At 40.4% G+C, this 26,886-nt stretch overlaps 1 protein-coding gene across 9 annotated transcripts in view; it reads right to left on the bottom strand.

Annotated features, from left to right (window-relative positions):
• Window positions 1-474: 474 nt before the first annotated feature.
• meis2a (Meis homeobox 2a) overlaps window positions 475-26,886 on the bottom strand; it is a 109,625-nt gene continuing 83,213 nt past the window's right edge. For 2 of the 9 annotated variants that reach the window (XM_059955780.1, XM_059955789.1), the window contains 4 exons: window positions 6,562-6,620; window positions 4,433-4,543; window positions 4,036-4,131; window positions 1,729-1,834 (listed from right to left, as the gene is read on the bottom strand). In XM_059955780.1, coding sequence (XP_059811763.1) covers window positions 4,073-4,131; window positions 4,433-4,543; window positions 6,562-6,620 — 229 coding nt within the window. In that variant the 3' untranslated portion in view covers window positions 1,729-1,834; window positions 4,036-4,072. Of the gene's footprint in view, window positions 1,835-4,035; window positions 4,132-4,432; window positions 4,544-6,480; window positions 6,621-26,886 lie in introns of all 9 variants that reach the window. The other 7 variants (XM_059955719.1, XM_059955738.1, XM_059955746.1 and 4 more) reach the window with 5 other exon arrangements.

Here is a 26,886-nt window from a genome sequence, read left to right as displayed (position 1 = left end):
GATATTGGCAAATTTACTGGGAATCTCAGTCTGTTGATGAATGTTGTGTACAAAACGCTGTATAACACAAGTTTTTTTGTACAGAAGATACCCTGTGTATATATATTATATAAACCCTCTTAAATACTCCACAGATTTCTTTCAAGTTTCTTTCAACCTAGGTGTCCCAGTTCCTGTTTCCCCGAAAGAAAACAAATTCTTCCTGCTTTTGAATGAAACAGTGGCCATTTCTGAACAAGTGGCAAACATATCTTCCAAATATGACCAGTTTCTAGGATCAAACATAAAGCTTCACATCAACTACTCGTTTTCAGCAGCAAACAATGTGAGCCATACAGGACTGAACTAACCCAACAATAATGAAAATAAAACAGAAAAAGTCCTGTAGCTGCAGACACTTCCTGTGGAGTCCTTCGGAAAGTCTCAAGAAAGCTGAAGTCATTCCAGGTGTGTTATCAAACAGAAAAAAAAATCTAAAAATGAAATATTTATTACTGCATTTGTGACTGAACACCTTTTAAACATACGTCACAGTCCTCATACAAGTATTTATGTAATCTGACAAAGCTCGCAAGGGAAACAGCATTTTCTTCTAGTGACACGTGCTGATAACAGTAAGGAATTCATTGACATACAATACCAATTCCACAGCAGATTTGATACTAGCAAAACATTCGTCATTTCTCATTGAGGTAAACACATAGATATCTAACATGTAACAATTAATATACTGAACTCTCTGTACCAAGTATGTTACAGTATTTTTTTTGTAGCCATTGCTTGTTCCAAGCAGTTTGAGTTCATTTAAAAAGGTCTTTCTTTTGGTTCAAGACCAGCTAAAGGATATTTCATTAAGAAAATTCTACCCAAGAGCATTCTGAATAGTTTGTGTGACAAAATTTTCTCAATGCTGTGACCCACAGCCATAGGAGGAAGCTGCTACTTCATCTTCAGTGTTCCATCAAGAAGCTCTATGAAGAGTCAGTCCAGGACATGATTGGACACAGGCCCTTCACTTGGATTGTGCAGGTCCTATTCAATCCAGTAAAATCAGGTATATGAGTGCATTCATAAAACTTTTCGCCTAGTACCACATCCAAGGAAGTCTACAGATCTTCGCTTAAGCTCCTTCCTCTATGGCAGCTTGGCTGGACTTGGGCAACCTGGTCAGAAACATGACTCCATTTGCTGTACGAGGACAACCATTTTGGGAACAACACACATAGTGTGGAAAAAGGATAACTTTCTTTCTAAAAACTATTGGAAGCAACAGAAATAGAGTGATCAACAGAAATGTACAAGTTAACTTAGTTCCTATATTTATGCTACAGTAGTAATAAATCTTTCAGTCTTTTCCAGAGGAACTTTACATTGGAGATAAGTTCAGGTGAAGAAGGCCTTTGACGTCACATTGGCCTTGGTTTGTCATTGGTCCTCTGTTGACGTTGAGAGAAAACAAAATCACAGCTCGTCTGGAATTCCATTAAGTGTCAACATCTGTTCAAAAGTTAATCTTACATTTGTGGTTCTCTTTTCTTTCCCTTATACTATTGGGCGTGGATGTCCATAACCTGCCCCCCCACACTGGGGTCTACAGGATTTAACATTGTGGGGCTCTGTGCTGACATTGGCATTCCAGGGTGAGGCGGGGGTCCTCCATGCATCATCATGGCTGGGTGATGTGGGTGACTTGAGAGATAGGAATGCATTGGGGGTCCATGTCTTAACTGGGCAGGGTGCGGGGTCATCTGGGGAGGAGTGTAACTTGGCTGTGCCATACTCATACCCATAGGACCGCCCTGAGATACATAGTCCCCTGGCATGCCTTGTAAACCTGAAGAGACAGAAATACACAAATGCAATATGTTAACATTTAAAAAACTACAAAACTTATCCTTATGTCTTTATAGTAGTTACTTGTATGTGGTCAGGAGACATACATCTCTATGCATATTGGATTGCAGTTATATTGATATATTACATATTGATGTATTACATAATCACATGAATTTTCTAATAATAAATCACACTAGGCAAGTCAAAATGATTAATTTAATCACCATGTGTTCAATCTTACTTATGGGTCACAGGTTCATGAAAAAGAAGGATCAAGTTTCAGGCAGAAAGAATACAGGGAATGACAGAAAAAAAAGAAAATTAAGTAAAACCAGAGATTATTAAAAGAAACATAACATGTGATCAGAGTGCAGAAGATCTCTTGCACTTGATATCCCTCTCTTTTATCCCTCTGTGTATCCGACTTCTTTAAAAGTCTTTTCAGGAAAATTGGTGAAATGGTTTCCTAGTGTATTTTTTGAGGGTTTTTTTTAATGTTGAGTCGTGCATTTTGTTTGGACTCCTTGAAGCACAGAAGGAAGCTGGGGGGGTGAGGGGGTTGTACCTGTAGCTCTCAGAGTGTGGGATGTGGGCATAGTGAGAAGGACCTGTCGGTAAATGTCAATCTGATCAGAGCCCAACCATTTTGCTAGAATTAATTTTAAGATAAAATAATTGGCGATCAATGTCTAAATCATAGATTACAATTTTAGCTCTCTTCATCACCTAGAACTTACCAACAGAATTGCGCACAGATTTTTTTGATACCATAAACTGGTATCTAAAGATATTGTCATTGTGTTAAGTAATTCTGCAGAGGAGTAGTAACCACACTGGTACAACCATACTGAGACAATAACACAGTCTGCACTGTGTAATATGTCCAACTCAATTCTGTTTATTCTAGCACAGCAGCATGCTCACTGGATGATGATAATTAAGTACCAAATATACCATATTGTCTGGCTGCATAATCAAATAAAGGGAGGATAACATTGTTTGTATTAAGCCATTAATGTAATTGGTTATGAAGCATAAAATATGTTATGTAATTAAACAGACCAGAAATTATATGGCCTATATTAAGAATTATCCAAGCTGAGAAAATGTTGTCTCAATGACTGTTTTAGGGAACATTGCTTTTTACATTTCTTGTTGACTGCATGAGAGAAGGAAGGACAGAAGGGAATTGACTCCATCACTGGTACATTATGGTAACCCACTCAAAGATCTTACACAAAACTATGAGCACTCTAAAACAACCCAGACAGGTGACTGCAGGAAAGATCGTTTGCTGACAACAGAATGTGCAACTTTAGAAACAAGAGGACTGAAGGCAATTTAATAATAAAATAGCCTGCTCCTATTCTAGATGTAAGCATTCGACTCAATGTTCACAAAGAGTTTCAGTAAATAAAACCTCATGTTCTGATGCCTCAACGATGTGATGTATTGGTGTTTGCTGTATCTGAATTCCTCAAACATCACAGACATTGGACACACTCCAACTGATGGATTACTTAGACTGCAGCCAATCAGCTTTGCTGGCAAATCCATTCCTTCACTTGCCGTCATCTCTTAATATCTGCCACTGGTTCTCTTTACTTTTTCCTGTCTCTTTTGTTTAAAGCTCCCACAAGACGTGATGGATATGCCTACACGGGGTGGGGGGGGGGGGGGGGAGAGAAACCCCAATGAGGAAGACACTGTATTTCCATTGCCTTACATCCAGACTGTAGATTGCACACTGCAACATTTCATCTTTGCATAAGATAATTTGTGAATCAATCGTTTCCTGACAGATTTATGTCACTCAAAGGACAGTCTCGCTTCTTGCTCATATCGTTTCATGAAGCCTGGTTAATTTCTCTTAAGTCAATTGGGTGCCCTTAAGTTGTTTCTTTTCCCTTAAATGTCCCAATTGCTCATTCACTGCTTGAGTTTGAATCTCTAGGCTTCATAATTAATCCAAATGACTTCAGACCTAATTTGCACTACATACTGTAAATTAGTTATCTGACCTTTTGCAGTTTGTGGGATGGTGTCAAATGCCATGAGATAAATAATTACAACTGGTCCTTCATTGGAACAGCATGCAAATTCGGGCAAGGCAAAAAAAAATGGAGGAATGGGTGGGTGGGAATTTTTTTTTAAATGCACTACAGTAATAGACAGAATAAACAGCCCAGTTGTACTTACTTCCCCCGTGCTTTGCGATTGGTTAACTAGATGAAGGTTACATGTAGTGCCATTGCCCATCCATGCCCATATTCATGCCCATTCCACTCATAGGTCCTAGAAGGGAGATAAAATCCAAGAAGATGCCAGAAAATCAGCAAGGTCGACTAGTAGATAGTGAAAAAGACCCCTTTTAAATTTTTTTTTGTATTTTAGAATCCATGGGGTGGACAAATTCCTCACAAATCTCTGGTCTACAAGATTTGTTTCCCCTTGGGTGCAAAGAAGACAGGCAAGGTAGGCAGCAGGCAAGGAGAAAAACCTTGTGATGGTAGGGCATGACAGGTGACGTGGATGAGAGGGAGGGAGCAAGTGATGATGCTACATTTAAAATGTGGGCCAACTGCATTTGGCTTACCAGCAGGCCGAATTCCCATATGTTGCTGACCATCCAATACAAAACTTCCCATTGGCTGGCCCTCTGGACTGTATGCTGCTCCTTGGCTTACTGAAGGATCAAGAAGAAAACCTGATTGTAGTCAAACGTAGACACAGAGGAGAAAGAAAAGACATACCAAACAATCAGCAGTTACTCCTGAAACAGCAAACACAATAAGTCATCGCACAAAAAAAACATGAATGGAATTAAAGAAATAAATTAAGCCATCAACCATCACCCCACAACCCAGCATCGCCCCAGATTTGAACATTCTTAGCAACTAGAAACTTATCAAAGGTGCAACTTTATATTGCAAAGGTATAAGCAATGGTAGCTCCTCTCCTCAATGCCGAGAAGATCTGGAAACTTATTTTGTCCAAGGGTAAGATTTTTCCTCTGCTTGTGCTGTCAATGCCTCTTAAATTAAAGATTACTTAGTTGGGCATTGTGCCCTGATTGTCCCTGGATAATTAACTGTGACTATTGTCTACACCTTCTTTAATTGCACTCTAAGTATGAAGACATCCAGACTAACATTTAGTGGATTTATTCAATCAATACCATCAAATTACATAAAACTAAGAATAGTGTTATGAATAGTATGCAATTTATGATGATTAAAAATAAATTAAACAGACAGTTCCTTAAATCTTTAACTTATTAAATATGCTGTAGTATGGGTTTGACATTTATTGCCCAGATTGATAGGATCAGTGAATTTCACAGCAAAATGAAAGGCCACTCAGCCCATTATGCCTAAGGCAGCTCCCTACCCCTGCACCTACAGCTGTTCAATTCTTCTTTTTACACTCAAAACTGTAGCTTGTGGTGAGTCCCCTCACCTCAGCCAAGGAAGGAACATTAAAAATAATTTTCCCGGGTTTGGGAACAGGAGGGAAAAATTGGAAAAAAAAACATCCAAGCCTACCCGTCCTAGCTTCTTTCCAATAATCTGTTCTTGAGTGTATGTGTGTGTTGATTTTGGGTAATGATAGCATTGGGTTTGACTGCGATGCCTCTCACGCATGAAGAAACTTGGGTAAGGTACTCAGAAGGCACCTGTGGATCCAAATCCCAGTTAGAGTCAGTGCCTTCCAGAGTGAGAGAGGAAAACTTTCTCCACACTATCTTGAAATTACTGAGTTTTGTCATGCAGCTTTGAGGTTAACTCTTACTCCCCTGACAAATAAACCAAATTTCTTTCTGGCTGTCAAAGAAATCTCAACTTTCGCTCCTGCCCATCTAATACTGTTCACAGCACAATAACAATTCTGATCCCCAAGAAGCACGTTTGAGAAAACGTACACAATTCACAGAAATAAGAAGCACTTTACATATTGAAGTAAAGCAGCGGGTGTAAATCAACATCAAATCAAAGCAGTGTGAGTGACAATAAAAGACTTCAATAAAGCTTCCGGCAATGCAGAAGCACACAACTCCATGGTCTGCACAACATGCTTACCGACTTAATTTTGTATATGAGCCAAATTAAAACAAGTGATTGGCCTGAAATTATCAGAAAGATTTTAAAAAATAAAGAAAATAATTTATACTGGTTAATGAGGGACTATATTTTCTTCCCCTCGTCATATGTGACAAAAGTGTATGAAAGGGAACGCTATTTGATACTCAGGCTTATATTTTATTTTAGAATTATCAACCAGAGTATTGTGTTTTGGTTTATTTTAACCACAATCATTTTAAAGGATACATAGCTATAATTAACAGTAAAATCAACAGCAGCAATGACATAATAACAGTGCATTCTCCCAGGAGTTGTGAGCAGTAAGGAAAGGCATCAGAGGCTGAGAGAGACAACCAGTGATTTTGCAGCAACAGCACCCACTCAGCAAGCTATTTGTGGTGCAAGTATATTTGCCCAATTACCATCATTAACAAGAAATCAAAGCAGCTTAGGGAAAGTGAGGGTGGAAATTCCAGTTGGTATCAGTTAGTGAGGTTTCTCCCTACACTGGAATTCTGGGTTGTTAGCTCTCCCAGAATGCCTGGCTGCTGGGTTTATTTACCAGGTGAAGGAACTCCTGATGAATAACTTGATGAAGATTTGTGCCTGCGGGACTTGAATACAGTAACTACTTGAGACTTGCCTGCTCGATTTGACTGGTCGATCATGGGTTGTACTATTCTTCTCCTGGCATTAATGAACCTAAGACAAACAGGAAAAGGGTAGATTTTACACCTCAATTTGAAAACACAGTTGATTTTTTTTCTCATTTTAACTTATTAAAGGCACAGTAAAATCAGCTGCTCACTATGGCATCTGTTGATTGCAAAGTCTTCTTACGGTCGACCATTTTAATATATTTAGTGTTTAAGATGAAATGTCAGTCTGCACAAGAGGCACAAACATGGTAAAAGTTCATTGCTTCAGCTAGCTTGCTTTCCTCTGAAAGAAGTTGTAACACCCCTTCCAGCTGTCCATAAATGAAGACCAGGCTTTGCCACTCTCTGCTTTCACAAGGTATTGTTATGTCAGCAAGCCCATCAATTAGGCTGTCTGAAGTTTTATCACCACAGCAGCAAATAAGTGCCGGTACAGAAAGGCTCCTGCTCCTTCGCAGCTCCTGCAGTTTTAGACTGTAAAGTCAAGGGGTCATTTAGAGGTTAGCGACTGGCAACAGTGACCTTTTCAACTGAGATTTCTACACCCAGGGCACAAAAAAAAGCCAATGCCCACCAGCAATGGAGGCACTAAAAAATGTGAGCGAAGGTAGACAGGCAACTTCGTTCCACAAGTCGAAACATACATTTTTGATTTTGTGATGAAAGATACATATGCACTTACACATTCTGTGGTTCTGGGTAATAAAGAGGCGGAAAAGGACCTAAAATGGAGGTGGAGCCCCAGTCCATTAAGAGCTTAAAAAGTAATATTTTTCTGGAGAACATATTGTTATAGATTCTCACATATAAAAAAGTCTGACAATTTCTGCGTGCCGTCAAAATGCTGCAATTCAGGGAAAATGGTGACCAGTTTGCATTTTGCTTCTGGCTTGACCAATACAGTTTGATGGTCCATCACTGTTGCCTGAAAATTGCCACTTTCTTGCTCTTCCCAAAAAGCCAGATAAAAATTACTTTGCAAGAGCCACTTGAAATTAATCATCGTAGGTCTGGCTTCAATTTAGCAGCCACACCTCTTGATCCCCTCTCAACAACCCCCACCCCCACCCCTGGAAAAAAAAGCCTTTACATTTCTTGCTATCTAAAATGTTAGCAATCTCTATGCAGGAGCCAAATGTTTGCATTTGAAATGGAGCCAAACTACTCTACTCCACTGACTTTTATGTCCAACTTAGAGCAAGAAGTACAACTCATGCGAATGGCATGTAACAAATGTCTCATGGCTGTGAAATTGGGGGATGGGGAGGAGAAAACAGGAATGAACCAGGGGCTCAGAAAAAAGAACTGTACAATTCTATGACAGATTTCTGATGTGAGATAGTCATTGCCAAACACCTTATTATTAATCTAAAGTAAGCACTCTTCTTTCAGAATGGACCTTCTAACGGAACTGCAATAATCTTGCCAATATTTTAGCAAGTGCATTATAAAATATTTTCTATCTATATACTGGTTATTGAAGGGAAGAATCCTCTAAAGATTTGCATTTTATCTTGTTGTCAAAAAATGTCACCCAACACAATTACTTATCTTGCCTAAGCTCTAGTTGAAAAGCTGCTTCAGGCATTAAAACTAGCTACGCAACTGAAGAAAGAGATGTTCTTCAGGGAAATGGTGAGGGTCCTTTTAACAAGCAGTGCAGATATCATTAAATCAAATCATCAGTAAACAAACATCTGTTCCACAGTCAGAATGCACAAAGTGACCCTGTGCAGAATGAGAACAATTCAGTTACGATTACCAGATCCAGACAGAATTCAGTTTACCCCCATGTTTGCACTTGTCATTATTGAAACACAGGATGAAACAAAGTAATATTAGGTTTGTGTGCAGATATCTGCAGATGTATTTCTGACTTGTGTCAATGGATCTTGAATGCATGTCTAAATGGAGGTCTCGTGTAAAGAAACAGACAGGTCAAAACATACACCCACTGCAGATTTCACTTACAAGTTTTATTAGAAACTCTACAACTGTAATATTCAAATAAAAACTTTTAGATGAGGCATTAGCTTTTTGGGTTTTTTTGGGTTGGACCTGAATCATTGTTAGTTGTTGGACTTCCATCCAAAAGTTCCAAAGTCCAAATGCTGCCTTTCCTGAGGTTGAATCAGCTGTTTATTCTCACTGAGGCCAGTAGATGGAGTATTTTACAAAAGCAGGGCTTTTTCATCCATGTGGGAAGACAAACTGGAGAACAAGACCAATCCGTTAAACTTCGGCCAGTCACAGGGCAGCACTGACGGCCCGAATTCTTGACTGTCAGCAAAGTTGCTTCAAAAATTGCAAACTGTGACACATGACAGGCAGAGGCTCAGATTAATTAAAGATTAAAGATTAATTGTGCGCTCAGTTTTCTTCTCAGTGTCCTTGGGCAGAAGGGGGTAGGGATGGTTGGGATGTAGGGGTGTGGGAGAAGAGGATTTAGATGGGTCCAGCTCTTTACAGATGAACAATTTTACTGGGGTATAAGATTCAATGGTGATTTTCAAAGAAGAATTACACAGTCTTTAAGAAGGAAGAACTGCAGAGTACAGGGAAAGAGAGGGAAATGGGACTATTATATAGTTGTCCACAGCCAAGTTGCTCTGGTTTGCCTCCTCAACTGCAATATTTCAGTAACTTATAGAGTCATAGAGAAATACAGCACAGAAACAGGCCCGATGGCCCATCTAGTCCATGTGGAAACCATTTAAACTGCCCACTCACATCAACCTGCTCTGGGCGCATAGCTCTCCATGCCCCTATCCAAGCTTTGGTTAAATGCTGAAATTGAACTTGCATGCACCACTTATGCTGGTATGATTTTATGCAAATAAAATTGTAAATAACTCTTGATAGTAAATGCTGGCAGTTATCTTCCTTTGTTGTTCTAAGATTTATATCTGTCTATAGCACTCCTTTCCCTGGACTGTCCTCCCCGTTTTCTCCTTTGCAATTAAATCTAAGCAACGTGTCCGAAAGGGAAGAGAGAACAGTCTTCTCCTTGGCCACTGTTGACATTAGTTCTGGGAGTATGGCCGAAAGAAATAGGGGGATTAAACCTGTTCCATTAATATTCAGTGACACCAAATAGTGCTGGTGCAACATGTGATCCCATAGCATTATCACAGCCCTTTGATTTATTCAGCACACATTATATCGTTATAGATAATACTACCTGTCCAGGCTGAGCAAACCTGTTATCAAGGGAAGACTACCACCCACCCTCCTTGTAAACTGGTATTCCGAGTTGTATATTTGCACTCCAGTCTAATATTCAAGTAGCACAGTCATTAATGATATCCTTTGAGTCTTTGACAAAGATAAGCTACCCATTTGCTTTTCTCTTGACCTTTGGCATGACTGACCATACTACTTTCCTCCACTACTGTTCAACGGGGCGGGCTAAAGCTCACCCAATTCCATTCCTATTTGCAACAAAAGGACACCTATAAAGGGTTCTTTACCTCTGCATTTCCGGTACTTACATTCCTTCTCTCACTATTTCTTATTGTCTCCGCTGACATCATCTGAAAGCACTGTGTCCGTTTTTATGCATTCACTGATGACAACCAACTCCACCTCAGCACTGCCTCTCTCATCTCTGACTTATCAGAGTGCTTGTCTGATATCTGCAGAAACCTACCCCACCTCACTTTTAGGAATTACCAAGGCTTTGATTCCTGTCAGAAGCACTCTACTATAGTTACTACCTTCAACAATCTCCTTAGCAACCACAATGGAATTTTTGACCCCAAGATGAGTTTTGGACTGCAACTTTGCCTTCAGCAAGACTACTGATTTCTAATTGTTCTAAGCTCATCTGCTGTGTCCTTCATTCAGACTCTTCGTTACTACAATACTTGAACTACACATTCCTTTTAGGTGTACCTTGTTCTATCCTCCAAAATGGAGCTAATCCAACATTCTGCTACATATGTCTGTTTGCTCACCGTCTCTGCTCGTGCACTGGATCCTGACTATGGAATACCTTGTTTGAAAATTCTCATCTTCAGAATTAGAATTAGAATCAGATTTAATACCACTGACATATATTGTGGTAATTGTTGTTTTGCGTCAGCAATACAGTACAATACATTAAAAACCTTAAATTACAATGAGAATATATATAAAAATTAAACAAACAGAGCAAAAAGAGAACAAAATAATGAGGTAATGTTCATAAATCTGATGGCAGAGGGAAAGAAGCTGTTCGGAAAATGCTGAGGGTGTATCTTCAGGCTCCTATACCTCCTCACTGGTGGTGGAATGAGAAGTTGGCACATCCTGGATGGTGACCGTCCTTCATGTTGGAAGCCATCTTTTTGAGGCAATGCGTCTTGAAGCCGTCCTTGACGGTGGGGAGGCCAGTGCCCATGATGGAGCTGGCTAAGCTTACAAACATCTCTAGCTTTTTCTGATCCTGTGCACTGGCATCTCCATACCAGATGGTGATGCAACAAGTCAGAATACTCGCACGCTACATCTACAGAAATTGGCTGGAGTCTCTGGTGACACACAAAATCTCCTCAAACTCTTAAGGAAATCCAGCCACTGATGTGCCTTCTTCATAGTTACATCAATATGTTGGGCCCAGGATCTGAGATGTTAACACACAGGAACTCGAGCTGCTCACCCTTTCTAATGCTAACTCCTCACAGAGGGCTGCTGTATGTTCTCCTGACTTCCTCTTCCTGAAGTCCACAAACAATTCCTTGGTCTTACTGATGTTGAGTGTAAGACTGTTTTTGTGACACCACTCAACCAGCTGATCTATCTTACTCTTGTATTCCCCCTTGTCACCATTTGAGATTCTGCGAACAATGGTTGTGTTATTGGTGAATTTATAGATTGCTCTCAAATTCTTCAAAATCTTTCCATGATCTGTAATCTCCTCCAAACATTTCAGTCCATGGGATGAAAACTCAAAGACCCTGGAAAACTTCTACGGCTGTGCCATGAACAGCATTATAAATGGTCGCATTATAAACCTAGTACGGAGTCTCTGATGCATGGGACTAAAATAAGCTGCAAAGGGTTGTAGATATGGGCACTAGCCTCCCCACCGTTGAAGATATCTTAAAAAGGTGGTGTTTCAAGAATACTGCGTCCATCTTTAAGGACTCACACCAACCAGGACATACCCTCTTCTCATTACTACCGTCAAGGAGAAAGTACAGGAGCCTGAAGACGCAAACTCAATTTTAGGAACAGCTGCTTCCCCTCTGCCATCAGATTTCTGGATGGTCCATGAACCCATGAATACTGCCTCACTATTTTGCTCCTTTTGCACTATTTATTTGTTTTTAAATATCTTATTGTAACCTATAGTAATTTTTATGTTCTGCTGCCACAACACAACAAACTTCACAACATGTCAATGACAAGAAAAATGGTTCTGATATTTGTGTCCCTCAGTTTTAGCCTCCCAACTTAATTGGTCTAACAGTGGTAGCCATGTCTTCAGTGCCAAAGTTTTTGAATGTTTTCAAAGTCTTCTCAAAACCTTTTCATCTTTTAAGACCTTCCTTGAAACCTACCTGTCTGGACAAAAACTTCTGGTCACCTGCCCTAGATTTTCCTCAAGCTGTTTGTTACAAAATTTGTTTGATATTGTGCTTTTGAAGTGAATTGAAACTACATATAAATGCAAGTTGTTGGTACATTGATTAACATAGATCATGGTTGACACTTTGATTTGAATCAACCGGAAAAGTAAAGCACATCCACATGTGACAATCTGAAACATAGACCTCTGCTGTAAAATTCAATCGGATTCTTACATTTGAAAAATAGTTTTATTTAAATTGTGCTTTGTGCTGTAATGTTGAGAAACTGTGGTTCACTTCTTTATCAGGACAGGAGAGGTGTTCCCAGTATTCAAAGAGTTGTAAGTATAGTGTAAATTAAACTTCAGAACTTTTGGTGTCCACACTTGCTCATTTTGAGCATTGTAACCTTCTCTGTACTAGACTCAGTGGCAGGCTAATGTGCTGTGTTCCTTTGGGAGTTGATTCAAAGCTCTGTAGCTATACTCCCTTTTATCAATCAGAATACGGCCAATTGAGATTATCAGACCAGGCAGATAAGACTGTTTTCTCTCCTCCCAAGAGCCACTAATGGTGTGTGCACATGACACACACACAAAAAACTCCAGATGAGGAGAGATTCATGCGCTCTTATATCACATCACTGAGTAATGCACCCTCCTCTTACCCTTCCCCCATTCATTTCTCCCTGGCGTACTCCAAGTAATGGGCTGGACTAAATTACTAGGTTTTTCTTTTTACCCCCAACCATTTTTATTATTTACATCTGGTAGTCTCCTTATTATAAAGTCTCTCTTGCTCCCTTCGTACACAATTGCACACAGAGCTGCAAACCATTATAGTCCCTCTCAGCATGGGAACTTCATACTGTCTTCAAACAAATAATTACAGGCAAGGTTAAGGGGTCACACAGAGGTCATATCTTTGGATACTCATCAGAATGTTTACATTAGTACCAACAGAGGTTCATTTAACATGCAGAGATTTTAAAAATGCTTCCACTGTGGTACAAATGCAGAAGGAGCAATTTAAAATGCCAGACAAAAATTTGTAACACCAACTTCCAAGTACCTAATCTTGAAAAGTTTCCATTTCTTCATGTTTAATGTATTCACCGAATGATCTGGACAACACTAGTAGTTCCTCTGCCATTACCATTAAAAAAGAACACCCTAATCTGCATGATGCCTCTGTATGTAGGGACAGCATTCCTCTACATCTGTGCCCAACTTTGACTGAACTTAAATCTCCTTTACTCATACCATCCTATTTTCTACTTCACTCACTCAACACCACACCTGGCAGCTTGCTCTTACTCTCAGCAATTTTGCCATGGGAAAACTTGATGCCTAACTTTATTTGTCTGGAACACAGCCCAAATTAGATAGTCACTTCTCCTTGAACAAACCCTCTTCCAAAACGAGTTGTTTAACCGGTTTGTAAAATCTTGCAGCTGATAACTGGAACCCAGCCTACAAATGCTATGCAAATTAAGCTCTGTCACAGAATGAACACTTACACTGACAAGCCCTGGTATTTTGAACACTTTACTGCATTGGTAAGGAAAATTTTAATTCACTTCCAAGTGCAGGTTAGAATGCAATCTGATTTTTCTTTTGCTATACTACAATCGAAATGTTTAAAGCGAATGGTGCAAGAATTATTGACCTTTGCTGAAATTTCTACCGACTGCAGTTCAAACCAGGATTAAAGATTGTTTAATGCCATTTTCTTCACACAAGCGTAAAGGGGAACAAAGTAATTGTTACTCCAGGTCCGATGCAGCACGAAAAGATAAAGAACACAATAATAAGAAGAAAACACAATAAATATAAAGATATAAGATAGCTTATATACATATATTGACTGAATGTCCATAAAGCGATGTGAGGCACAGAAGTGACTGTGCATTAGGTTACTGAGAGGAAATGGTGAAGTAATGGTGGGATAATGGGTGGAGGTGTTGATCAGCCTTACTGCTTGGGGAAAGTAACTGTCTTTGGGTCTGGTGATCCTGGCGTGGATGCTACGTAGCCTCCTCCCTGATGGGAGTGGAACAAACAATCTGTGAGCAGGATGGGTGAGATCCTTCAGGAGGTTACTTGCCCTTTCCAGCACCTTTATATGTCTTTGATGGCAAGTTGGCCGTTGCTAGTGACGTACTGGGCAGTTTTCACTATCTGTTGTAGAGCCTTCCTGTCTGCCGCAGTGCAGTTTCCATACCAAGCAGTGATGCAGCTTGTAATAATGTGCATCTCTAGAATGATGTGAGTATAGATGTGCATAGTCCAGCTCTTTTCAGTCTCCTCAGAAAGCAAAGGCATTGGTGAGCTTTCCTGACTGTGTAGGATGAGTTCTGGTACCACAAGAAGTTGAGCGAGACGCGCACTCCCAGGGATTGAGACTAAAATAACATGGCAAGGTTACAGATTTAACTAGCTACCAGAGATATCAGCACGTGTAAACTTGCTTCTTCTTGTTTTTTCTTGAGAGGGTTAGAAACACCATGACTCAGAAATATCAAGAAGCCTTCCCATTACCCATGTAAATTATTTCACAGATACCTGGGAGTGGGTGCTTGAAATCTGCTGTATTTATCATCCAATAACTCAATAACCTATAACCACAAACTCTCCTTGCAATTTTCTTGTAATTTAGATACACTGACCATTGAACTAAATATCCTATTTAGCAAAACTGGCTCAAAGAGTTTAGGCTTAGCTTGTTAAGGAAACCAAGTTAGGGGGTGATTTGATTGAAGTTTGTAAAGCTACAGACAGATCTTTGTATTCTGGTAGAATGAAGGGTTACCGAAGTCTGGCAGGATATTGGATTATAGATCTCACCAAATGGCACAGCAGCCTTGAGGACATTCCCTAGTCCTACTTCTTAAACTCCTCTGCAGAAACCTTAAATGGCTGTTCACAGTTATATAAATCTTTATTGGCACCTTGTAGATTATTGAGTGGGAAAACCTCAAGAAATGCTTCTCCCCTGAAGGCATTATTTTGCCCTGCACCATTTAGCTTCTTTCTCCCATGGCCAAGCAACCTCACATGGTTGCCCTCAGTCAGTTTGATAAGGTAGCACAATCATATCAGGAAATCTAAAATATGGGTTCTATTTTCCCTGTTTACTATGAGCAAAAGAAACAATATGCCAAACCGTCACGTTACATCTGAGTACAAAAGCAAAGGTGTCTTACTACAATTATATAAAATCTTGGAGAGACCACTTCTGGTGTATTTAGTACACTTTTTCTCTCCCCTTGTAATAAAAACGTAGCTTGCTTTACTTCAGACTAAATGCAGCAAAGTTTCACTAGATTAATTACATTGATTCCTGACATGGCAGGTCTGTCACATGAGGAAGAGACAGCAGGCTGATCTTCTATTCTCTCGAAATTAGAAGAATGGGATGTGACCTCTTTTAAGTGTGCATATGGTTCTAGAATCAGGATTCACAGTCTCACACAAAAGATGGCTGAAATGAGAATAAATGTCTTCACTCAGAGGGCAGTGAACTTCTGGGATTCTCGAGCTGAGAGGACTCTGAAGGCTCCATTACTGCGTTTAAAAGTGAGATCCCTAAGTTCCTGGATTTTAAAGGAATCAATAGAAAAGGGGAGAGGACAGGAAAAGATTGTGTAAGGGTTGAAGCACCTTTGAAGGGTTGAAGCCTCCTCTTGTCCTTTTCTTTATGTCAGAAAATGAATGGTAGTTATACATAAGATTTAAATTCATACTTATTAACATAATAAATACGAATAAACTCCCTTTATAACACTCATTTTAACATTATGTAGCAAACTGAAGAAAACATTACTCTAATTCTTTGCGAAGTGAATGATTTCTCTTGTAAATTCTATCTTCCTTACATAAAACTTTAACCACCCTTCTTAAGGGAAGATTTTTTTATGTAGCATCTCTGACAAGCTAACAGTACTTACTTTTTGGAACTCAAATACCATATATAGTATGGTTTGGGAGATGTCCATTCAGTCCAGCCTGTTACTTCCTAAAGCATATCCTAGAAGGATTTATACCCAATATTGCATCTGGGTAAGAGTTGGGGGACTGTTACTTTAAAACTGTGCTCTTTGAGACAATCATACTTAGTATTAATTGTGCCTGGGAGTAAACCCGTATCAAGCTCATCCCTGTAATTCTACAGTAGTACGGATTAGACTTTCATCTGATGGTGTTGTTTTTCTGTTATCCACCAGAGACTGAAACCTGAGGATGAACAATGCTTTCCTCCAACTCAATGAGGTAAATCTACTGTGTGATTAATACATTTCTTCACATCCCTCTCTAGCACTGGCCAGGAAGTGACTGTGCACTATAAACAACATGCTCTATGCTTGTACAACACCGCAGGAGCAGCCAACTCAGTTGTCACCCCACCACGCACACCAGTGGCATCCAACATCCAAATCAGTGTGAGGGGTGTTGTGGAATGGACATTTAGAGCACATGGCACAACTGGGCTGCTTATGGAATGCAGCTGGTTTGTTGCATTCGAGTTCCACCAGATCGTTGGTGGAGGTGGGGTGGGCTGAGTGAGAGTTCAGCTGGCTAGGGATCAACGCCTGGTAAAGGATGGGGCTTTGGAGATAACAGAGTTAAAGGCAGTCAACAATTCAAGGTGTTCATGAGAGATATTTGGGGGTTTGGAGGATTTTGAAGCTGGCAATTATGAATTCTATGGAATTGGAATTGGCAATAAAGAGATTGTGGAATTGGGACTAAGTGATGGATAACACAGATTGGAGAAACTCAAGGAGCAGAAGAGGATAATACTGCTATTTATTCCAATCCCTGTCCAGTATAGGTGAGCATAACCAAGGCAGTCAGTCCTCAGAACATCCACAGGAAGAAGAATTGTTTCAGTATGTGAGGCCTGCTTAATTACATGTGGTACCTTGGTCTTTTGCATTATGAATTTTGAAGTGATAGGCTCCCCAACAACACATTCACTGGACCTACTGCATTTCAACGGACTTGGCCTTCACCATGAGCCTGAGGAATGCTCTGCCACAGACTGCAGTGGAGGCCAGGTCCATGGGTATGTTTAAGGTGGAAGTTGATCTTCCCTGATTGGTCAGGGCATCATAGGAGAAGGCAAGGAGGCAGGTGTAAGGGGTTGAGTGGGATCTGGGATCAGCCATGATGGAATGGTGGAGCAGACTTGATGGGCTGAATGGCCTAATTCTGCTCCTATGTCTTATGGTCTTATGGACTGTTTACTACTCCTTAACAGGTGCTGTTCAATGACTGGGCAGGGGTCTCAGAATCATGCAATGAGCCAATCACAATGAAACAACTCAGACCATAACAATTGTCTCCTTGGGAAACAAGGTGGGCAGTTAAACCAAATAAAAGGATGCAAGCTGCAGTATTCTCTGCCAGGAGACTGACAAGGTACAGCTTTGCTGTTTTGATCTCCCTTTCTGCTGTGGTTAAGCAGCAATCTTGCACCAAACAGGCGCCTTGCTGAGTGCTCCTATTCATTCACAGCAACTTTTTTGATGGACTGCTCAGTATTAAGGGTGTATCATATTTCTTGGTCCAAAGTTAGGATGTTCTGTGCTCCTGTTAGTTGCCGGGATACATTCAGTTTTGACACTAATAATAGGGCAGCACCAATAGAGTGTTTTCACAGGATGCCAGATGTACATTTAAACAAACTGCAATCTAATTTGCTCGAACACTTGATGCCAAGTCTCAAAGAGGAATGTCCACCCACAGAGCAGGAGTCCCATGAGTCACTTCTAAGCCAAAGAGTTTTGAAACTTAAACACAGTCAAAAATAAAACTGGCTCGTGAAGGCTGCCAAAGATAATTTGATTTTGGTGGTGCTGTTTATTTTATCATTTTATGTGGCCATGAACTTGTTGACATAGGTTAGCATAATGCTAGCAACATCTCCAGAGACCAGTACCTTATGTGAGGGTTGTTCTGCCACGACTCAAATCATTACTGCAAAGTGCCCATGACTCAGTTTGTACTGTGATTTTTTTTCAAAGGACTAATTGTATATTTCACATGACTGAGTACCAAAGGCAACTACCAGTAGGCAAAACCACGAATAAAATGATTGGAACAATTTGAGACCAGTCTTCAGCAGGTTCATGTGATAATGACACATGAACTCAATTATGCTCACTCTTGGTTCTAAAGACCAACCCTAGGAATAATGTCTCCACATTATTACCATTATTCATTTCCTTTAGTAAATATAATGGGAGGGTTACCACAGCACTAAAGGTAATAATATCCAAGTGTACCTTTAGAAGAAAGATACATTGATTGAACCCCAAAGGTTTTGTTTCATGTAGCGGGCACGTAGAATTAAAGTCAGACTATTAGCGATCTTGAGCTTGCATTTTCTCAACAGAAGTTGTACGTGAAGCTCACTCCAACTTTAAGTGTGCTGTCACACGCAAAGGAAATGTGAGAAATTGCACCACGAGTTCTTAAGTGCAGGATGCCAGAATGAAAACCTGTCAGCAGCCCAAACACTACTGACAATTTCTCCTGTATTTGTCAATGCAGCGACAGTGAAGGCACCCCACAGTAATCCATCATGTATCCCGAGAGATGAGATGAGGTGCCATATAAATGCAAATTCTTTTTATCTTTTTCTCATGATATATATCAAGCAAAAAATCGAGATGACGAGCGTATTTTGATCAGGTCCTAACTTGTTCTTGATTCATTCAGGTACAAGCTCTCGTGTTTTGTGCAAAGCTGGGAATGAGCAATGTTCTTGTCAATTCTGCACATGATATGGAGGGTGAACCAAGTGTACACAGGCAAATTCTTTAGATCATTGTGGGTACTTTGAATATTTACTATCAAAATAAATATGTCATCAGATTAAAAGTCAACTGAATTTGCAGAAAAATATTTAAAGAACTAGAATGTCATCAGAGAACAATAATTTGTGCTGCAGAATTAACTCTGCCTTTACATTATGGCAAGCTCTAAGAACCCACTCACTAAAATCATATATTATAGGATCACACCCAAATAGAAAAGATAAATATAAACAGAATGAAAGGAAATCGGCCAGACTCAATGCTTTAACAAATTACCAGTATTCCTGCCATGAGGATATTACAAAACTCCAGTGAAATACATGATTGTTATAGAAGATAACAGTGTTGATTAAAGATCAATTTATTATTTTATAATGCAAACACAATGTTCTAAACTATATTTGAAAAATATCAATAAAATTATACCATAACACCTAGGAGCAGAATTAGGCCATTCAGTCCATCGAGTGTGCTCCGCCATTCAATCATGGCTGATTTACTATCCCTCTCAATCTCATTCTCCTTCCTTCTCTCCATAGCCTTTGATGCCCTTACTAAACAAAAAGTTATCAACCTCCACTTAAAGTATACCCAGTGACTTAGCCTCCACAGCCATCCATGGCAATGAATTCCACACGTTTCCACCCTCTTGCTGAGGAAATCCCTCTTCTCTGTTTTAAATTGATGTCTTTGTATTCTGAGGCTATGTTCCTGGTCCTGGATTCTATCACTATCGGAAACATCCTCTCCAAGTACATTCTATCTAGGCCTTTCAATATTTGATGACTCAACGAGACCCCACTCCCACCACAATTCTTCAAAACTCCAGCAAGAACCCACATCAAAAGTTCCTCATACATTAACCCTTTCATTCCCGGTATCATTCTTGTGAACCTCTCCAAATCCAGCACGTCCTTTCTCAGTTAAGGGGCACAAAACAGCTTTCAATTCTCCAAGTGAGTTCTGACCAATAAAGCCTTATCCTTGCTTTATATTCTAGTCCTTGAGGCCAAGGTTGCTCATTTCCACACTGGATGCAGTGGGAAATGGGGGGGTGGGCTGGTTTCAGGAAGAATCCTGTGCAGGACCTGCAAGCTCTGTCAGGATGGGCAGATGGAGCACGACAGAATGCCCAGATGGCTTGATACAGATGGTGACCACTTTGTCTGCTTTTTGTCGTTGGGTCTGCTTACATCGTCGTGACAAATTGCTCAGTGCCTTACTCAACACACTCTCTGTTTTGAAAAGTGACAGGCGGGGGCGAGAAGGTTTCACTGTTCTCAAGAGCATCCTTGAAGAATTTTCTCTGCCCCTCAGGAAAGATGGAGGATGCCTGCCAGCTCAGGAAACAATGACAGTTGGTTTGTGGTTGGCCCAGCCCGCTGATCGACAGGTTATGTGCACTGCTCTCAGTTGCTATGGTTACAGTACAAAGGTGGGGGCGGGGGCAACTCCAGCATCACCTCCACGTGCAAGAGAGGAGCTGATCTGAGGTGAGTGCATTTTCAGGGGTTCAATGGCATGGAGCTACGCAGCAAGATATGAGGGATGTTTGTGCATCAGCAGGACACTCCTGTCTAATTTTGATGGACGATATTAGTGGTTACAACAGGAGCGAGAGTGACTTGCCTCACATGGGGATCGTCTTTATGAAAACTGGCAGTAATCTGCATCTGCGCCTCTTGCCTATTGATGGGAGATGAGGTTGTAGATGCAGAACAGGGGCACCTCCCACCTCACCACACCCAGAGCTCCCTTCTCTTCTCCCTGGTTCAGCTGCCCTGTGTCCCTCAGACTCTGAGGATCCTTCCTCCAGTGCTGGCTGCCATCTTTAATCAGCTCCACTGCGCATTGTACAGGCAACAGAACCTCAGCCTTGGGCAGTTTCCCCGGCAAGGCAAGGCAGGCAGTGGTACCTGCTGTAGTCAGGAGGCATTCTGCAATGAGCAGCCAAAGAAGCAGAGGACCATCCTGGAGCCCAGGAACTCCTGATTTAGTCCATTAGTCATGTCCTTTGCCTCTGATAAATTAATTTCTTTCTCAATCTCTGCTCAGCTCCATCTCACATTTTACAACCTTCTTTTGCCTACTTATTATATATATTAAACTGTATTGTAATGTTTTCAGATTCCCTCTCTAGTTTGTAGCCATGTTCTCTCGTGTTTCTTCCCTCACTTTTTTCCTTTAGTTGTTGCTAATTCGGAGAGCTTACGTTTCTTCCATCAGCACTCCAATGTGGCTTTTGTGCTTCCGTGCAACTTTCCTGCAAATTTGCTTGTCTGCCTCCCACCAGAACACAGGTTCCCAAACTCTTCTGTTCCATGGACCCCTACCATTAACCAAGTGGTCCATGGAGCCCAGGCTGGGGACCCCCGCACTAGATGAAGGTCTATGGAATAGTCCCCGTGATCTTACTGATGTCAGCCTTAGAACGTCTCAAATAGTGAATATAATGCTCAGTGGATGATCTGAGCAAAATACAAAAGCTACACACACACAAAGTGCTGGAGGAACCCAACATGTTGGACAGCATCTCTGGAAGGGAGTAGCTGATGTTTCATTCAGCATTGGAAGGGAAAGGGGAAGAAACCAGAATAAGAAGGTGGGAAGTAGGAGGAGTACAAGCTGGTTATTGTGGAGGTAAACATTTTACATCTGAGCGTGCCTGTGCTTCCTACACCAAAGCACTCATCCTCGGTGGCCAGCAATGCTCACAATGGCACCTCCCATAACGGGAGGACCAGCAGTGACACCACTGAGACACCCACAGAAACAGTGTGTAATTCTAGCCACAAAAAGCTCCATGTCAGAGTCAGCAATCTTTGTGGACTTCGGGGATTGTTTGAATCCACAACGAGCTCTGAGACTGCCCAGTCAAGTTTCAGCATAAATATCAAGAAAAGGGACAGCTGAGCTTGTCGTGCTGCAGCCCTGAGTGAGACTGCATCGCTGAGGACGTGTCACGCCGAGGGCACTGAATGAAGGGTGAGGCCACTCACTGCACGTCCCTTGCCAGGGAACATCAGATGCATTGAGATGGGAGGCAAACATACGAGAGCTTTGCGATTGAAATACTTCTGCATGAACATGATCACTGTCAAGATTCACCCTGGGTAAAATGGAAATTGGATGGGGTGTGTGTACAAATATTGAGGTGCCTGCACAGATAGTATCAGTCTTGGGGAGGAGTATGAATGCACAAATGAAACTACATTGGGTAACATGTTGCAAATGCACACATATTACTAATCCTGTATGAGGAAGTGGAATATTTATATTAGATAAGAATTTAATAACCAGAGATTCTGAAGAGGCTGGAAATTTACCTAAAGTATGATTGATATGAATGCACAAGAAAACTCAGCATTGGGTAAGAATGAAGTGAGTGTACTAAATAGCACTTATGTCAGGTATGATCAACATCAGCATTTAAAGCAGGAAATCTAGGTGAAGACACAATCAAAGCACCCATTAATTCCAAGGTATGGAATCCTTTGCACCACAGTATTAGACACAGATAATATATCTTTCACAAAAACATTCATGCCTCACAATTCTCTCAAATCTAACAATCGTTCATTCATTCCATGACAAGCAAACAAGTCATTGAGGATTTCTTTTGATGATGCAGGTAGGGTGTATATGGGGTTTGGGTTGGTGTCTATTAGTTTTTTTCCTACTGAAATACCAGACTTTCTATATATTGTAAAACATAAATGCCTTGTCAGGCTCATAGTGGGCCAACATGGCAGGGCCTGTATCAAGTTAATGGTACATAATGAATGGTCTCACCAGGCATCAATTCTGCATCCCCTGATGTAATGTGAAGGCACCATCACATTGTCCTACCTATCCATCTATATGAATTGCACCAACATGTGTGGTCATGACTAGATAGCAAAATGCAAAGGCAGCGATAGCCACAATGCCAGCAATATCCCGCAATGCCAAAACATCAACGCAGGCAGCCTCAGTCCAAGGTACTGAATATGCAAATACTAAGGGTGAACACTGTTAAGCTGTCACTGTTTGAACATCCAGCTGTATATACTGTGCATCTGAGGCAAAATAATAGTATGCTCAGAGACATTTCCAGATGAAGGGTCCTCAACCTTAAGCATTAACTCTGTTTCTATCTCCACACATGTTGCCTGTTGATCTGAGTGCTTACAACTGTTTTCTACTTTTTAAAATTCCTGGTGATAGGTATTGGACTACTTTATCAGCAAGGTGCCACTTTCAAACCTCAGCAGGGGCTACTACTGACTGTAATTCAGTAGGCTACAGTCCGGTAAAACGAGACTTAACTTTGGGTTAAGGATGCAAAGAGTTACCCTGGTTTTCTGTTTTAGGCTGTGTTACAAAGGCACAAAGGGATTTGGTTCAATAATGTTACCCTTTACGTTAAATATTGGGAAAAAATTATGATGAAGCCAAGCCCATTGATCTTGAGGTTCCTGAGTGAAGCCTTTGATAACCTTCATCTGAAAGTACTTTAGAAAGCAGTTCTTATGGTGTTTGTTGCAGGAACATGTTTCTTCTGCTAAGTGCCTTTAACCATTCTCTGGGGTTTAATGGGAGCAGCTGAATAGGGTTGGCTGCTGCTTACATTGGAAATCTTGTCCCATTTACATCAGATTTAATATGCTGAGACCTGCTGAGATCTGGTCTAGGTTTCCTCTGGGGTTCTATGAAGATCACATCGCAACTGAATCTAATGAAAGATGACTTTAATATCTTCCTTGTGAACCTTAATCTTCAGCTAAATAGAGCAGTTGCTTCCCCATATTACACTTTAGTTTCCATTTGCTATTAGTTATATAATTCTTTTGCAGGGATTTAGGATAGGAGGTACACAACAGCAAATGAAGGTGAGTGAAGTGATCCCCTCTGGTTCAAGAGCCTCATGGTTGAGGAACCTGGTGGTGTGGATTGGTGGGCTATCCAGTGTTTTATGGTTTGTTCCCCTCATAGAATACTCATGAGGGGAACAAACAGTGTTGGCGCGTGCCCTAGTGGGCAAGGCATCAGACTAGTAACCTGAAGGTCACTGGTTCGAGCCTCAGCTGAGGCAGCGTGTTTGTGTCCTTGAGCAAGGCACTCAACAACACATTGCTCTGCGATGTCACCGGTGCCAAGCTGGATGGGTCCTAGTGCCCTTCCCTTGGACAACATTGGTGGCGTGGAGAGGGGAAGGCCTGCAGCTTGGGCAACGGCCGGTCTCCCATACAACCCTGCCCAGGCCTGCGCCCTGGAAACTCCAGGCGCAGATACATGGTCTCTCGAGACCGACAGATGCCACCACCAGAATACTCAGTCTTGCACCTATAATAATTCGATAAGTTTAGCACTTGAAATGTTATCATTTTCATTGCTAAGGTATTGAAAAAGTACAAATGTAGAGCTAGGTTTGCATGAAAGGTTATGAATAGGCATGTTTAATTTTATCTACTCTATCTTATCTGCATATTCCTGCCATCTTCATATGTTTGTCTCGTTCATTCATAAAGTAATTTTCAGCCTCCCTGAAGTACTAATCATAAATTAACCAGAACAATTCGCCTTGTATAAAGAAAGTAATTTTAGATGGCTATTATTTCATTGATCTTTTAATTAACTATGTTAATATTTATACCTTTTTAGATTCATCAATACTTAAAATTCTTCAGATTAGTTGCCTTTTAATTGGTATATAATTACAGTTCTAATGCATTGATTAGCCTTGTTTTAATAAACATTTTGTGCTCTAAACGTACTTGAAATAATGTAATGAAAAATATCACATACAAGATTATTGCAGTAAAGTTAATTAAACTGCTATCAAGGGTTTTTGTGGTAATTATTTAGAACTTTTGGAAATAAATGTGCTTCAAAACTTCAAATACAGCATTTAATGCAACTTGGAACTTGATCTAGTAAGCCTTTCCCTAGAGCTGAAATGAAATATGTTTGATAAAAATAGTTGTAGTATAGACTAGGCGTCTATCGCTTATTAACTTTTAAATGTAACCTTCTGCGTGGGCAAGTATGTATTTTTAGTCTTGCCATAGAATAGAAAGTGTGAGACAGAGTAATTACAATTGTAGGGATTACAACAAATTAAATAATACCTTGACTAAAAACGTGGGAGTTACTTCACAGCTGAATAAAAATAAAATAATTTGAGCCTCACCGTCAACACCTTTATTCATTCCACAGGTAAACTCAATGTGACAATGGTTCCACAATTGCTCAATAAAACAAGAATCACTTAGCACCAAACCACGTTTTGAGAGGAGAAAACGAGCTCTTCCTACATTTGGTTATACAAGAAAAAGATTCATATAATTTATTATTTCCAAATTTCCTTTTGTTATTTCAATTAAAGTTGTAATAAATTTTATTACTGATCTTCTAAGAGATAATATGGTCCAGTTATCATCAGCAGTAAGCCAGCTGTTAGCTGTCTATCAACCACCTGAAGTGGACAAGCAGAGCAGGAGCAAGAATGTCATTCCTTTGATCTGGCAAAGAGCAGCTGCTGATTTATGTACTACGACTTTGTTCTTCTGTTCTATTTTACTTTCTTTCCTTAGGCAGAACCATGAAATCTGGTGGAAAACTGCATTGTTCATTGCAACATCAACAAGCTCTGACAACTGCAACAGGCTTTCGTTGGCTCCGAGACAGCTCTCAGGCATCTCTTCTGATGCTCACCTTTCGAGATTCAGTTGTTATTGTTCAATTTAACTTCTGTACATTGAATGGACTGTGGCCAACACGCCTGGGGCATAAACACACCTGTATGAAAGGAGCCTTATTGTGGCAACCATCTCGTCCAAACTGCATACATACTACCTATTTCCATACGAAGAAAGAATGCTCCATCCTCCCCTATGGCAAATCTTGCCTGAAGTGTACTTCATATTTCTGCTGACCTCTAAAGCCTTATCCACAGTCAGAGCATTTTTCCTTTTTTATTTATTAAGGCTATAAGACTTAAAGAATGGGGATTAGAGGGGTAACTTTATATTTAGCTGTCTGTCAGTCACAAAACAAAAATTCTCTCAGGATCCATAGAACAAATCAGAAGGAAGATTCCTTACTGGGATTAGCTCCATTAACCCAGACCCAAAAATGCTCTCCTGACATGTATATTGCTGAGCTGACATCAGCTCCTCGCCCTTTGCATATGTCACCGTCACACGGCTTTCACTCCAGGTGCAGCATTAAACTGGCTTGTAATTTACAGAGTGCAGAGTAAATGCTTCTGTGAAAAGATTTTTGGTAGGCCCCAGTGAACGCTTCTCTGTGTAGATAAATCTAATGCAGTTAAGTTGCTTTACTATTAATCATCTGTGATGATGAATTCTAAACATAATCAATAACTGACTTTTACGCAGCCGTGTTAGATTACTTGATTGGATTAGAGATTATAGTAATGGATTTAATAAATCCTGACCATGTAGAGGGATGAGTCTCAATTCTTGTATTAAATACAGAGCAATCTGGAGATATTATTGTTTTACAAAAACATTGTGCACAACAGAAGCAACTAGAAAATAGGTTATTAATGTGAACTTTTCTATATTACATAAAAGTAAACTGTATCTATTTTTCCATCTTATAGTCGGCTGCTCGGCCTACCTTACAAATCTTTGAAATCACTAGTTCAGGTCAATAAACTGAAGTGCCCGACCTCCAACTACTCCTGCAAGTGTCATTTAGAATAAGAGCAGTGAATCAGGAGAATATCTCAATTACGGAACTGATTGACTCCACAGAGAGTTGTTGCTCTGTCATTACAGTAGTAGGCAGTGAGCAGTCTGCATTGTGTATTAGCAGAGTTTAACATTATTTGCAGTGGAACAACATCAGGGCAATTCTATACAAGGGTGAAGTGATAATTATTTAATCAATATTGTGCAACATCATTTCTACATTCAACAACCCCT

The sequence above is a fragment of the Hypanus sabinus genome, chromosome 2 (assembly GCF_030144855.1).
Source record: "Hypanus sabinus isolate sHypSab1 chromosome 2, sHypSab1.hap1, whole genome shotgun sequence".
Lineage (NCBI taxonomy): Eukaryota > Metazoa > Chordata > Chondrichthyes > Myliobatiformes > Dasyatidae > Hypanus > Hypanus sabinus.
Note: the sequence above shows the minus strand (reverse complement) of the source record. Positions and strands in the feature narration are given on the sequence as shown.